At 44.4% G+C, this 16,419-nt stretch overlaps 1 protein-coding gene across 8 annotated transcripts in view; it reads right to left on the bottom strand.

Moving 5' to 3' along the window:
- PIK3C3 (phosphatidylinositol 3-kinase catalytic subunit type 3) overlaps positions 1-15,675 on the bottom strand; it is a 153,075-nt gene extending 137,400 nt beyond the window's left edge. For 3 of the 8 annotated variants that reach the window (XR_006281773.1, XM_043515453.1, XM_043515456.1), the window contains exons 1-4: positions 15,378-15,580; positions 13,517-13,705; positions 8,757-8,900; positions 6,868-6,997 (exon numbers count right to left, since the gene is read on the bottom strand). Coding sequence is in view for 7 of the 8 variants with exons in the window: in XM_043515453.1 (XP_043371388.1) it covers positions 6,868-6,997; positions 8,757-8,900; positions 13,517-13,705; positions 15,378-15,445 (531 nt within the window). In the remaining variant the exon portion in view is untranslated. Of the gene's footprint in view, positions 1-6,867; positions 6,998-8,756; positions 8,901-13,516; positions 13,706-15,377 lie in introns of all 8 variants that reach the window. The other 5 variants (XM_043515455.1, XM_043515454.1, XM_038401927.2 and 2 more) reach the window with 3 other exon arrangements.
- Positions 15,676-16,419: the final 744 nt, after the last annotated feature.

Genomic DNA, 16,419 nt, shown 5'->3' with positions numbered 1-16,419 from the left:
TGCAAATATCTGTCAATCTGCAGGGTCAGTGCTCTTCAGCACATCCTGGAGAGTGCAGGGCTGTGTAGCTTCCAATGTTTTCGGTTCCTTATACATGTGGAACTTGTTGTCGGGTGAGCAGGAAGGGGGACAAAGCTTAGAAGTGGATGCACGTCAGCAGAGTACAGAAGTAACTATGCCAACATAAAAAGGAAAATTCCAAAGTGAACAAGTCCTAAGTGATGTGAAAAACAAAACCCTGTAGATATAAATGCAGGAATAAAGGAATACAACATTTCACTACATTAAACCAAATTCACCATACTAAAGCAGAAAATTAAGATCATATGCACTTTTAGTTTCTTCCAATGCTAACTCTAAACACAATGGAATGTCTTCCTCAATGCAATACAAAAAAAAAAAAAAAAACCCTCAAGAGTTGGTGAAATATTCCATGCTCAGTTAATTTTCCTAGAATCCAATGAGGAATATGTTCAATAGAAGGCTATAGAATGTTGATTCTAAACAAAATTAGTATTAAGAGTAACAGGTGAGGCAGTAATTATATTGTTTTTGTTCCCATTCCAAAAAGAAAACCATTACAACAACAAAAAAGTAGACATCTGAAGCTTTCTGTGGATAAGAGTATCCTCTTACTGCTCTTGAAATTCAACCTTGCTCATGTTATAGTGACCTGCTGGCTATAAATGAGCAGATTATAATGAGTTTTCTATTAGAAACTCAAGGTACACACAGGTTAAATGAAAGTTAGCTTATTGCCATCATAAATCTCTAGAAGAGGAAAGAAATTTATAACACTGGAACTTCCCTATCACAAACTTTCCTTGAATAATTATGAAAGCAGCTGGTTGCCTTGAAAAGCTAGGAGACAATCACCAAATTATTAAATCTGACCTAAATCTATTAATTAAAATAGTTGAACTATTAGTGAGCATGGCCTAAATTTACTACAAGAAGGTGAACTGATAAGTTAATCAACAAAATGGTTCATGACTGAACGCAGACTGACCAATTACAGAAATCATCCTTTATGGTCAGGTGTTCTTCAAGACAAGCTTTGCGGCAACAGAAAAGTATATGCCATTATGTTCTGGAAGTGAAACTTTGTTTCTGCACAAAACTGACATTAGTATCACTGAGTCACCAAACAGGTTTTAGAATAGCAGCCGTGTTAGTCTGTATTCGCAAAAAGAAAAGAAGTACTTGTGGTACCTTAGAGACTAACACCTTAGTCTCTAAGGTGCCACAAGTACTCCTTTTCTTTTTGAGTCACCAAAGAAGTGCTAACATCTAATCCCTGTTCTTGGAATTTCCACCTAAAATAGTCTTAATGTTATACTATAACTGATCAGTACTGATCGGAAGAGTAAAGTCTGATCTAGGCTACAAAGTTAGGTTGACAAAGTTAGGTTCACCTTAAAAAGAAAAGGAGTACTTGTGGCACCTTAAAGACTAAAATTTATTTGAGCATAAGCTTTCGTGAGCTAAGCTCACTTCATTGGATGCATTCAGTGGAAAATACAGTGGGGAGATTTATATACATAGACAGTACCCAGAAGTCACCTCTACAGGACAGGCCCAACAAAGAAAAGAACAGAATGCCACTAGCCATCACCTTCAGCCCCCAACTAAAACCTCTCCAACGCATCATCAAGGATCTACAACCTATCCTGAAGGTCGACCCATCACTCTCACAGATCTTGGAAGACAGGCCAGTCCTTGCTTACAGGCAGCCACCCAACCTGAAGCAAATACTCACCAGCAACCACACACCACACAACAGAACCACTAACCCAGGAGCCTATCCTTGCAACAAAGCCCATTGCCAACTGTGTCCACATATCTATTCAGAGGACACCATCATAGGGCCTAATCACATCAGCCACACTTTCAGAAGCTCCTTTACAGGCACATCTACCAATGTGATATATGCCATCATGTGCCAGCAATGCCCGCCTGCCATGTACATTGGTCAAACTGGACAGTCTCTACGTAAAGGAATAAATGGACACAAATCAGACGTCAAGCATTATAACATTCAAAAACCAGTCGGAGAACACTTCAATCTTTCTGGTCACTCCATTACAGACCTAAAAGTGGCAATACTTCAACAAAAAAAACTTCAAAAACAGACTCCAACGAGAGACTGCTGAATTGGCATTAATTTGCAAACTGGATACAATTAACTTAGGCTTGAATAGAGACTGGGAGTGGATGGGTCATTACACAAAGTAAAACTATTTCCCCATGTTTATCCCCCACCACCCCCCACTGTTCCTCAGACATTCTTGTCAACTGCTGAAAATGGCCCACCTTGATCATCATTACAAAAGTTCCCCCCCCCCACCCACCCACTCTCCTGCTGGTAATAGCTCACCTTAAGTGATCACTCTGCTTACAGTGTGTATGGTAACCCATTTTTTCATGTTCTCTATGTATATATATATCTCCCCACTGTATTTTCCACTGAATGCATCCGATGAAGTGAGCTGTAGCTCACGAAAGCTTAAGCTCAAATAAATTTGTTAGTCTCCAAGGTGCCACAAGTACTCCTTTTCTTTTTGCGAATACAAACTAACACGGCTGCTACTCTGAAACCTGTCATTATGCACTGAATTTAGTCGTATGGAGTGGAAATCTATCAATTTCATGAAAAAACTCATACAGATACAGACAGACATCTTCCTTTCAAATGCAAACAGATGGACATCATACCAAAAGGACTGAAGGTAAAAAATCCATTACAATCTACATACCACACAGACTATGCTGCCAGCTTGTGCCACACACTCTCAAAGAAACTGCGGAACCACCTGATCCACATCCTCTACAGCAAACAGGGAAAGATTAAGAATGAGCTCTCAAAACTGGATACTCTCATAAAAAAACAACCTTCCACACAAACTTCCTCGTGGCTGGACAAGCCATTTACAACACACACTTTGCTTCTCTACAAAAGAAAAAGGACACCAAGCGATTTAAACTACTACATGCAACAAGGGGCCACAACAGTGGTTCTCTTAACCCACCCAGCAATATTGTTAATCTATCCAATTACACACTTAGCCCAGCAGAAAAATCTGTCCTATCTTGGGGCGTCTCCTTCTATCCCTCTACCCCCACAAACATGATACAGTTCTGTGGTAACCTAGAATCCTATTTTCGACACCTCCGACTCAAGGAATATTTCCAACACACCTCTGAACAACATATTAACCCACAGAGACCTTCCTACCAAGACTACAAAAAGAAGGATTCTGGGTGGACTCCTCCTGAAGGTCGAAACAACAGACTGGACTTCTACATAGAGTGCTTCCAGCGACGTGCACAGGCTGAAATTGTGGAAAAGCAGCATCACTTGCCCCATAACCTCAGCCGTGCAGAACACAATGCATCCACAGCCTCAGAAACAACTCTGACATCATAAACAAAAAGGCTGACAAAGGAGGTGCTGTCGTCACCATGAATAGGTCGGAATATGAACAAGAGGCTGCTAGGCAGCTCTCCAGCACCACTTTCTACAAGTCATTACTCTCTGACCCCACTGAGGGTTACCAAAAGAAACTACAGCATTTGCTCAAGAAACTCCCTGAAAAAGCACAAGAACAAATCCACACAGACACACCCCTGGAACCCCGACCTAGGGTATTCTATCGTTACCCAAGATCCATAAACCTGGAAATCCTGGACGCCCCATCATCTCAGGCATTGGCACCCTGACAGCTGGATTGTCTGGCTATGTACACTCCCTCCTCAGGCCCTACGCTACCAGCACTACCAGTTATCTTCGAGACACCACTGACTTCCTGAGGAAACTACAATCCATCAGCGATCTTCCCGAAAACACCATCCTGGCCACTATGAACGTAGAAGCCTCTACACCAACATTCCACACAGAGATGGACTACAAGCTGTCAGGAAAAGTATCCCCGATAATGTCACAGAAAACCTGGTGGCTGAACTTTGTGAATTTGTCCTCACCCATAACTATTTCACATTTGGGGACAAAGTTTACCTTCAAATCAGCAGCACTGCGATGGGTACCCGCATGGCCCCACAGTATGCCAACCTTTTATGGCTGACTTAGAACAACACTTCCTCAGCTCTCGTCCCCTAATGCCCCTTCTCTACTTGTGCTACAATGATGACATCTTCATCATCTGGACCCGTGGAAAAGAAGCTCTTGAGGAATTCCACCATCATTTCAACAATTTCCATCCCACCATCAACCTCAGCCTGGACCAGTCCACACAAGAGATCCCCTTCCTGGACACTACGGTGCTAATAAGCAATGGTCACATAAACACCACCCTATACCAGAAACCTACTGATGCCCTATTCCTACCTACATGCCTCCAGCTTTCATTAAGACCACACCACACCACATGATCCATTGTCTATAGCCAAGCTCTATGATACAACCGCATTTGCTCCAACCCCTCTGACAGAAAAAAACACCTACAAGATCTCTATCAAGCATTCTTCCACCTACAATACCCGCCTGCTGAAGTGAAGAAACAGATTGACAGAGCCAGAAGAGTACCCAGTACTCCAAGGAGAGACTGCTGAATTGGAATTAATTTGCAAACTGGATACAATTAACTTAGGCTTGAATAGAGACTGGGAGTGGATGGGTCATTACACAAAGTAAAACCATTTCTCCACGTTTATCCCCCCCCCCGTCCCCACTGTTCCTCAGATGTTCTTGTTAACTGCTGGAAATGGCCCAACTTGATTATCACTACAAAAGGTCCCTTCCTTCCCCACCCCACCCCGCTCTCCTGCTGGTAATAGCTGATCTTAAGTGATCACTCTGGTTACAGAGTGTATGGTAACACTCATTGTTTCGTGTTCTCTGTGTATATAGATCTCCCCACTGCATTTTCCACTGAATGAATCCAATGAAGTGAGCTGTAGCTCACGAAAGCTTACGCTCTAATAAATTTCTTAGTCTCTAAGGTGCCACAAGTACTCCTTTTCTTTTTGCGAATACAGACTAACACGGCTGCTACTCTGAAACCTGTCCTTTTCTTATAACGATCAAGGTATTTTTCTCTCTCAGATTCAATCTCTTGAATAAACAAGGCCAGCATTCCTTCAATCTGCCAGAAGCATATTCAACTGTCATTCTGCACCTGCTGAGCTTTTCCTTGATACTGTTGAGGTGGCCGGTGTACAGCTTCATAAGCCAGGAGAGCAAGGGGTAAGCTGGGTCCCCCTGTATCACTATTGGCATTTCAACACTGCAGATGATAATCCAGCAGTTGAGAAAGTAAGCCCTTGTTTGTAGCTTTCTGAACAGTCCTGTATTCTCAAAGATGCAAGCATCACTTGACTTCCCTGACCAGCCCATATTGATGTCGGTGAAGCATCTCTGGTGATCCACCAATGCTTGCATAGCCATAGAAAAGAAACCCTGTTGATGTACTCTGTGGCAAGGTGCTCTGGTGCCAAACAGGGATATGCATGCCATCTATTGCTCCACTGTAGTTCAGGACCCACAAATGCATCTACTATGTCCTGCACATTGCCAAAAGTCACAGTCCTACATAGCAGAGGCAATTAATGGTCCTGCACATTTTCATGACAACAGCCCCCACTGTGGATTTTCCAGCTCCAAAATTATTTCCCACTGATTGGTAGCAATCTGGCATTGCAAGTTTCCACAGTGCAATCACCACTTTCTTCTCCACTGTCAGTGCAGCTCTCGTTCTGGTGTCCCTAGGCCGGAGGTCTGGGACAAGCTAGGCGCACAGATCCAGGAATGTCGCCTTGCGCATCTAAAAGTTTTGCAGCCATTGCTCGTCATCTCAAGCCTGCGTTACGATGCAGTCCCACCAGTCAGTGCTCGTTTCTCAAGCCCAAAAGCAGTGCTCCACCACCTGCAACTGCTCCGTGACCATCAACAACAACTTTGAATTGGTTCTCACTAGGTTCCACAGCAATCTGTCCTCCGAAAAGTTGTCATGATTGCATTATTCTTGTGGCACTGGAAATACCAGAGAATCATGCGTCCTTGCTTGCAACACTTAGGACAATACTGCAGAGCTGGGCAGGCTTCGTGCCTCTGTCAGACATGACAGAATGAGGAGAACCATGAGGGTTCATGGGATTTTTTTTAAAAAAAGCCAAAATTATGGGATATAGATAACCTGGGATTAAGGCAGTTGCATGCTGGGAAGTTAACCTCTTGGTCCCAGTAATGACTGTGCAACGTGTTTTGGCCCCGCCATGCTTTGCCAAAATTTCCCAAAAGACAGTGGCCGGCTGCACACTGGGATATCTACCCAAACTGCACTGCACTGTGCATCAAACACAAACGCTCTTCGTGAGCAAGCACAGCGCTGATGCAAAGACACAAACACATACACACACACACACACACAAGCAATATATGAACTGGGGCAGCTTTATGCCAAAGTAACTTGCATCCAACAAAGTTTGTAGTGTAGACGTGGCCGAAGGTTTTCACATTCAGAAGACGACTACTGAAGAATGCTACAGAAGTTACATGGAAATCTCTTAAAATATAAGCTCATTAAAATAATTCTTATTGAAACTGAAGAGTTCAGCATTTTGGTCTCCCCTGAGCACTTTCAAGGGATGCTCATAAATTCCTTACAGAAGACTGGGGTGTTTAGTATGATGTGGCCAAATATTAACTTTTATATTTTGATCTACAGCTTAAATATGGAGAAATGTTACAGCACACCAATAATCCCTTATAGTTAAATGAGAAGGTAAATATCTTTAAAAGCATGATAACTAATGTCAGAAAATGGCACGCAAAGCAGGTCTTCCATTCCTGGCTTCTATATTATAGATGCAAGCAACCTTAAAGACCTAACTGAAGAACCGTTACATTACCTTAGCCAATCGGCTCATTTGATCTTCAGAGAGAGTGCTACTGGTCCTCCCAGGAGTCTTGGTGGACTCTGAGCCATCAGCTTCTACATTGGGCCAGACTTTCAAGTCATGCATTCCTTGACGAAACATACTACAAGAAAGATGCAGCATCACTTTAGTAAATTGAAAATACCACAACCATCAGTATCCAAGTACAATGATAGTACTCCCACATTCCTTTTGCCAAAATTTCAGAATCACACTACCATGCATTATTTAACTGAACTGCAAAGTGCATGGTAACTCATTTCTTAGGTGGTCTTCATTTTCGGTGCCATGTACAGTTTAAAAATAAATGAATAAGATTCTAGTCCTGGTAAATGAAAAAAAAACTGTCAATTCCCAAAGTCAATGGTTGACACAGGTGTAAACTGAAGGCAGAACTTGGCCTTCGATTTTTATTACCAGTCACGATGCACAAGGCAGTAAGAATGCCACCTGGTTTGCAGATTATGCTGCTGACTTTAAAGAGCAGGCACTTAGGAACAAATATCTTCTTTACTTGTAAACTGAACAAGTTTGCTCTGTCAGTAAAGACAAATATGGAACCCCTCAATGCCATTTGCACAATATGTTGTATGTAGTGTTGTTGTAGCCATGTCAGTCCCAGGATATTAGAGACACAAGGTGTGTGAGGTAATATCTTTTATTAGATCAACTTCTGTTGGTGAGAGAGACAAATTTGGATCTTACACAGAGATCTTCTTCATGTTTGCCAGACCTTAAGAGCAGCTCTGAGTAAGCTGGAAAGCTTGTCTCTCCCACCCACAGAAGTTGGTCCAATAAAAGACATTACCTCATCCACCTGGTCTCTCTAATTTTCACAACATGACTTTTTTAGACATGCACAGAATCCACGATGATGAGTGCAACACAGGCTAGCTAGACCACAACCACACACCAATGCACACCCAAAACCCTGACTCCTGGCGTACCTGGGTTGAGACTCTGCATTTCAGCTGGGATTTTTAACAGACTCCTAAGGGAATTAGAAAAGGAGTACTTGTGGCACTTTAGAGACTAACAAATTTATTAGAGCATAAGCTTTCGTGAGCTAGAGCTCACTTCATCGGATGTGAGCTGTAGCTCACGAAAGCTTATGCTCTAATAAATTTGTTAGTCTCTAAAGTGCCACAAGTACTCCTTTTCTTTTTGCGAATACAGACTAACACGGCTGCTACTCTGAAACCTAAGGGAATTAGGTACAGAACTCCCACTAATTGTCAGTCACAATTGGATATCTAGTTCTCTTAGACACTTTTGACAATTCCACTCTTCCTGGATTAGCTTTACCTTATACTAATACTACATAGACAGGTATTTTTCATTACTTATCCTTTTAAACCAAAAACTAGTCCTAATTTTATGATAAACTCTGGTTGAGACAAGTGTACTGGTGCTTATCAATGTCATTACAACACTTAAAGAGCACATGCCAGCCAAATGTTGATGATCTGTTCACACTTCAGGCTAAGCACATATTTCCATATCTATATAAATATGCAGTGCAGACTGTTGCTAATATATGAACCTACTGGAGTACATGATTTGAAGTGGTCTCAGGACTTGCCATTTTAAAACTTAAGAGCTTTCAGAACTTTCAGTCTAAAGGCCTGCCTCCTTTAGGGACTTTTGAACCAAAATAGCTACATCTTTGCAACACCCAGGGCAGATCAGTTGCCTGAGTGTAAAGCGGGGTAAGTCACTTCTGTACAAGCGCTGTTTTATACCATTGCAGCAATGTAGCTACATCAATGCATCACTCCCCAATATGACCATTGACTTATTACTGTGCACAAATGCAGTTCAAACTATTATTTTATGGCACCATGCAAGGAAAAGAAACATACCCATATTTTCCAAAGAGTGAGACTGTTGTTCCCCCTACCGGAACTGCTTTACCTGGCCCATACACATCCCAAATTGTCAGAGCCACTTGTGCATTGCGGGGCAAGTCAGGATACTTCACAGGCAATTTTAGCCATTCATTCCAGCTGAGGAGAGAAACTCACTGTTAGTTAAAAGAAAAGGAGTACTTGTGGCACCTTAGAGACTAACAAATTTATTAGAGCATAAGCTTTCGTGAGCTACAGCTCACTTGTTCTATTTTATACTCCATCTAGATATTTTTCCCTAATATTTGAACTTTGAAGATATGGCTGAATATGGTCACTTGGGCTCTGGCCTTTACACACATGCGTAAGTGTTTGCAGGACCACAGCTGAAGAGAACATATTCAAAATTCATAACTGAACTCTGTTTATGGGAAACAAACAGCCTTGCAAAATTGTCATGAACATTTACAGGCCCGGACCAAAAAATAAAGTTAAATAAAACTAAAATAAAATGCAACTCAGCCACACTTAACCAATTAAATAGAAAAAAGGCACAACACACACACACTTTAGTCACACCTCAAAAATAGCTAATAATAATGACTATTGTTAGTCAAGTTACTGCCCGGAGTGCTACTCTGAAAAATCAAATTACTAAACACCATTTGTCACTCTTAAAATTTTCTTTATAACTGATCATTACAAAGACAGCTTTATTTTACACATCCTAATATATCTGAAATATAGAATTTTTGGCTTCTCTAAACTGGTGAAAACTGTTTCACTGAAGGAGATATTTCAAGCAGAAAACAAATGAGGATTTCTGCCCTTTTCCCCGTTAGCAAATGGAAATTGCTTGGCTTGATGTAGTTTCCACTATGTAGTTATGATTTGCAAATGAGATACATTTTGACATTTCCTTTGTACCACAATGGGATATACTGCTTAGATTTCGTAGCAAATAAAACATGTATGCTACTTGTTATACCAAACAATCAAATCACTGTTCACCTTGCCTTTGCTGAGATTTTACAGCCAGAAGGGCCCATTATGATATTCTATCCTAACTTCATGCATATGCTGTTCCTCTGCCTGATCCTTCACCTCCTCACATTTCATTTGTTTTTCTCCACTTGTTCTCTAGCCATATGTTAGGACTGTAAGCTCTTTGAGGGAAAGAGTATCTTTTGATTACGTGTGTGTACTGTACTCAGCACAATGGAGCTCTGACTGGAATACCTAGGCACCAGAGTACAAATAATATTAACTGTATAAAGAATCAAGAACGTGAAGAAAACATCCCCAGACTTTTGATTAAGACTTTCTCTTTTATAATTAGTACATTTTGGAAAAGCCACAACATATATTAATAAAAAGAAAAGGAGTACTTGTGGCACCTTAGAGACTAACAAATCTATTTGAGCATAAGCTTTCGTGAGCTACAGCTCACTTCATCGGATGCATTCAGTGGAAAATACAGTGGGGAGATTTATATACACAGAGAACATGAAACAATGGGTGTTACCATACACACTGTAAGGAGAGTGATCACTTAAGGTGAGCTATTATCAGTAGGAGAACGGGGGGGGGGGGGGGGAAGACCTATTGTAGTGATGATTACAGTGGGCCATTTCCAGCAGTTGACAAGTACGTGTGAGGAATGGGTGGGATAAACATGGGGAAATAGTTTTACTTTGTGTAATGACCCATCCACTCCCAGTCTCTATTCAAGCCCGAGTTAATTGTATCCAGTTTGCAAATTAATTCCAATTTAGCAGTCTCTCGTTGGAGTCTGTTTTTGAAGTTTTTTTTGTTGAAGAATTGCAACTTTTAGGTTTGTAATCGAATAATGCAAACAGATGGACATCATACCAAAAGGACTGAAGGTAAAAAATCCATTACAATCTACATACCACACAGACTATGCTGCCAGCTTGTGCCACATGCGCTCAAAGAAACTGTGGAACCACCCGATCAACATCCTCTACAGCAAACAAAGAAAGATTAAGAATGAGCTCTCAAAACTGGATACTCTCATAAAAAAACAACCTTCCACACAAACTTCCTCGTGTCTGGACTTTACAAAAACTAGACAAGCCATTTACAACACACACTTTGCTTCTCTACAAAAGAAAAAGGAAACTAACCGATCTAAAATACTATATGCCACAACCTGCCACAACAGTGGTTCCCTTAACCCACCGAGCAATATTGTTAATCCATCCAACTATACACTTAGCCCAGCAGAAAAATCTGTCCTATCTCGGGGCATCTCCTTCTATCCCCTCCACTCCCATAAACATGATACAATTCTGTGGTAACCTAAAATCCTATTTTTGACGTCTCCAACTCAAGAAAGATTTCCAACACACCTCTGAACAACATACTAACCCACAGAGACCTTCCTACCAAAACTACAAAAAGAAGGATTCTGGGTGGACTCCTCCTGAAGGTCAAAATAACAGACTGGACTTCTACATAGAGTGCTTCCGCCGACGTGCACAGGCTGAAATTGTGGAAAAGCAGAATCACTTGCCCCATAACCTCAGCCGTGCAGAACACAATGCCATCCACAGCCTCAGAAACAACTCTGACATCATAAACAAAAAGGCTGACAAAGGAGGTGCTGTCGTCACCATGAATAGGTCGGAATATGAACAAGAGGCTGCTAGGCAGCTCTCCAGCACCACTTTCTACAAGCCATTACCCTCTGATCCCACTGAGGGTTACCAAAAGAAACTACAGCATTTGCTCAAGAAACTCCCTGAAAAAGCACAAGAACAAATCCGCACAGACACACCCCTGGAACCCCGACCTGGGGTATTCTATTTGCTACCCAAGATCCATAAACCTGGAAACCCATCATCTCAGGCATTGGCACCCTGACAGCTGGATTGTCTGGCTATGTACACTCCCTCCTCAGGCCCTACGCTACCAGCACTACCAGCTACCTTCGAGACACCACTGACTTCCTGAGGAAACTACAATCCATCGGTGATCTTCCTAAAAACACGATCCCGGCCACTATGGATGTAGAAGCCTCTACACCAACATTCCACACAAAGATGAACTACAAGCCGTCAGGAACAGTATCCCCGATAATGTCACGGCAAACCAGGTGACTGAACTTTGTGACTTTGTGAAATAGTTATGGGTGAGGACATTTGGGGACAATGTATACCTTCAAATCAGCGGCACTGCTATGGGTACCCACATGGCCCCACAGTATGCCAACATTTTTATGGCTGACTTAGAACAACGCTTCCTCAGCTCTCGTCCCCTAATGCCCCTACTCTACTTGCACTACATTGATGACATCTTCATCATCTGGACCCATGGAAAAGAAGCCCTTGAGGAATTCCACCATTCCAACAATTTCGATCCCACCATCAACCTCAGCCTAGATCAGTCCACACAAAAGATCCACTTCCAGGACACTACGGTGCTAATAAGCGATGGTCACATAAACACCACCCTCTACCGGAAACCTTCTGACCGCTATTCCTACCTACATGCCTCCAGCTTTCACCCAGATCGCACCACACGATCCATGGTCTACAGCCAAGCTCTACGATACAACCACATTTGCTCCAACCCCTCAGACAGAGAAACACCTACAAGATCTCTGTCAAGCATTCTTGCAACTACAATACCCACCTGCTGAAGTGAAGAAACAGACTGACAGAGCCAGAAGAGTACCCAGACAACAAAGAAAATAACAGAACACCACTAGCCATCACCTTCAGCCCCCAACTAAAACTTCTCCAACGCATCATCAAGGATATACAACCTATCCTGAAGGACGACCCATCACTCTCACAGATCTTCGGAGACAGGCCAGTCCTTGCTTACAGGCAGCCCCACAACCTGATGCAAATACTCACCAGCAACCACACACCACACAACAGAACCACTAACCCAGGAACCTATCCTTGCAACAAAGCCCGTTGCCAACTCTGTCCACATATCTATTCAGGGGACATCATCCTAGGGCCACACTATCAGAGGCTCGTTCACCTGCGCATCTACCAATGTGATATATGCCATCATGTGCCAGCAATGCCCCTCCGCCATGTACATTGGTCAAACTGGACAGTCTCTACGTGAAAGAATAAATGGACATAAATCAGACATCAAGAATTGTAACATTCAAAATCCAGTCGGAGAACACTTCAATCTCTTTCGTCACTCGATTGCAGACCTAAAAGTTGCAATTCTTCAACAAAAAAAACTTCAAAAACAGACTCCAACAAGAGACTGCTGAATTGGAATTAATTTGCAAATTGGATACAATTAACTTAGGCTTGAATAGAGACTGGGAGTGGATGGGTCATTCCACAAAGTAAAACTATTTCCACATGTTTATTCCCCACCCTCAATCCCACCGTTCCTCAGACCTTTTTGTCAACTGCTGGAAATGGCCCACCTTTATTATCACTACAAAAGATCTCCCTCTTCCCTCCATTCTCCTGCTGGTAATAGCTCACCTTCAGTGATCACTCTCCTTACAGTGTGTATGGTAACACCTATTCTTTCATGTTCTTTATGTATATAAATCTCCCCACTGTTTTTTCCACAGAATGCATCCGATGAAGTGAGCTGTAGCTCACGAAAGCTTATGCTCAAATAAATTTGTTAGTCTGTAAGGTGCTACAAGTACTCCTTTTCTTTTTGCGTATACAGGCTAACATGGCTGCTATTTTGAAACCTGTCAACATATATTAATGTAGTTCAATGTCCAAATACTAAGATGTATACGAAATATAGTCACTTACTTCCATCTAGTGCTAAAAGCTTTGTAGGAAGTCCTAACTGGAAGAGCAAGAGGTTTCCCTTCTGCAAACACTTGGCAAGTTACATACAAGTCAGAACAAGTCTCCTGGTATAATCCGGAGAACTTCAGCATAGGGTCTTCCAAAACAGCTTTGTAACTCTTCTGTTCTCTTTTCCCTTCCAGACTTCCTCTAAATTAAAAAAAGAAAGAAACTGTCATATAATGACAACTTCATTTTAAATAATAGATGTCCACAGAAAGTACTGGGGAGTGAATGGAATTTTTATTGTAATTTTAAAGCACACAGGCTGGCTATCTTTGTCTTGCAATCATTAATTGTACTAGATTACTATTTTTCAGAGAGAAATGTCATCTAACTATGTGAGAAGGATTCAGAAATTCAGTAAAGTGGCATCAATGAATTTAGCCTATTTTTTAAAATAGATTATTTAATGTAATGTATGTTGCATGTTAGCAGAGAAAGCAGTGAAGTTTCTTGCACTGACTGAAGTGGGGCACTGTGGGGCTCACAGTTGGAGCCCACCCCCCCTCCCTCATAGCAGCAGCATGTGATTCACAGCTGGAGCTATGAAACAGACAAGAATGTCAATTTCCTTGCTTGTATGCTCTCTGCTGTGAAATTCAGCCCCTAAGCTCACAACTCCGGCTGTCACCCCAGACTGACAGCTGGGGGTGTGGGGGGGACAGCTGTGAGCCCAGTGCCCGCTCATTTTCACAGCAAGGAGCCTACTAGCTGTGAAACTGACATTCTTGTCAGTTTTAGCTGGCTGTGAGCCCCACATTGCTGCTCTGAGCCAGAGGCAGCCATGAAACTGACAAAAATGACAGCCAACAGCCAAGGGGAGCAAGGCAGTGTCTACACGGACACTGCGACACTGCGTTGCCCTAACCGCACTGACATAAGCGCTATGCCTCTTGTGGAGGTGGAGGAGTTATGTTGGTGTAGCAGGCCACACACATCAGTGTAAGCAGCATTTTAGTGTAGACACTGACATAATAAGGTTGACGTAAGATGCTTTACCTCGACCTAACTCTGTAGTGTAGACCAAGCCTAAGTTATGAACATACTTAAATGTTCACAGCATCCAAGCCTGACTGTCTATACCGAATGTGCAAACCAACAAGGTGAACAAGCTGGGGGAGGGGGAGATTTTCTCCCCCTTCTAATATTAAGTCTTTATTGTCATACAAGCAGGTTATCAGGCATAGTAGCATTAAGCCAATAATGCACCTTTATCAGCTGACCTGTTCAGACTGCGCTTTTACCAGGTTAAGCCCTAACCCCAAAGAAACGTTTCTACGGTTTTCGGAAGGAAACCGGACAGTTTTGAGCCAGCGGCTGGTAGGCAGCAGCGCCGGACACCCAACCCGGCTGCAGCAGTGAGACCCTGAAGGTGAAAGTGACCGGGCTGAGCATGACTGCCCCAGCTAAGAGACCCACAAGGCAAGGCCCTGGGGTTCCCAGCTCCATTGCAGGGGACACTGCGATAGGGCCCGAAGCCAGGGCCAGGCCCCCTATGAGCGAACAGAGAGCCCCCTTTGGGGATGCGGGGCCACAGGGGCCAATCCCCCCCCCCCAGCTCCCTCCATTGCTGGGACAGGGCAACCCCCCCCCGCACCCCGAGAGGGGAGCCCTCACCCAGCCCTTCCCTCACAGCCCCCACCGTCTCCATGACCCCCCTCCCTTCCTGAAGTGCCCCCCTCACCTGCCACCCCAGGAAAGATCCTACCTCCCCCTCCGCCGGGGAGGGGGGGCAGCCCCGAGTCCCCTCCCCCCACTCCCAGCTGGGGGTGGAGGGTAGCCCCGAGTCCTCCTCCCCAGCTCCCCCCTCCTCACTCACATCTTCAGCTGCACGTTGATGTCCAGGTCGCAGCTATACACGTAACAGAACTTCTCGGCCTCCCCCATGGCTGCGCCAGAAGCTGCCCCCGCCCGCTGCAGCCGCCGGAGCCCCCAGTCAGTACCCCCGACCCCCGACCCCTGACCCCGGCGGCTCCGCCAATCCCAGCGTGCTCCGCCGCCATCTTGCTCAGGGGGACGCCGGCGCCGCCGGCCGGTAGAGCGGCCGCAGCCCCGGCGTTAGTCCTTTACAAAGATGGCCGCCCCCAGGGAGCGCGATGACCAAGATGGCCGCGCCCTCCAACGGCTTCACTAAGATGGCTGCCCCTGTGGGATTGGGAAGCAAGATGGCTCTCCCCCTCACTATTGACGCCAAGAAGGCCGTCTCCTTGCGCCAGCCCAGCCTAGACGGCTGTCCCCGGAGTATTACAACCGAGATGGCCGCTCCCCCTCGGGAGCAGGGGTGCCGCCTGTCCAGGAGTCCCCGGGGGTCCCCGCCATTGAGAGAGCTCTCCTGGGAGCACACTCGGCCGTCTGCGTTGATGGGTTCACGGCTGTCCCCCATGCCCTGGATTTTGTGCCCCAGCGGTGGCGGCTCTGGGTTCTGCCAGGTCACCCTGCCCGAGCTGTGGGGAGAGGGACGTCCCCAGCACCCTCGGTTTCTCCATCTTCCCCACCCCGCCCAGGGGATGCCAGGCTCTGGTTCTCCCCTCCTCTCTAGCCTGCCACATGCCCTTGGAAAGGGCTCCTGGCTGTGGCTCTTGCCCCCAGTCAAAATCAGAGGGGCTTCTGCCTTTGTCTCGCACCTAGAGTTGATCCTGCCCAGGTTTTACCAGGATTGTCCCTTTGTTGGGGTAGCTGTTACAGAATCCTAGAATATCGGGGTTGGAAGGGACCTCAGGAGGTCATCTAGTCCAACCCCCTGCTCAAAGCGGGACCAATCCCCAATTTTTGCCCTAGATCCCTAAATAGCCCCCTCAAGAATTGAACTCACAACCCTCGGTTTGGCAGGCCCAATGCTCAAACCACTGAGCTATCCGTGT

This window comes from Dermochelys coriacea, chromosome 5 (genome assembly GCF_009764565.3).
Source record: "Dermochelys coriacea isolate rDerCor1 chromosome 5, rDerCor1.pri.v4, whole genome shotgun sequence".
Taxonomy (NCBI): Eukaryota; Metazoa; Chordata; order Testudines; family Dermochelyidae; genus Dermochelys; species Dermochelys coriacea.
This window is presented reverse-complemented; position numbering and strand designations above follow the sequence as displayed.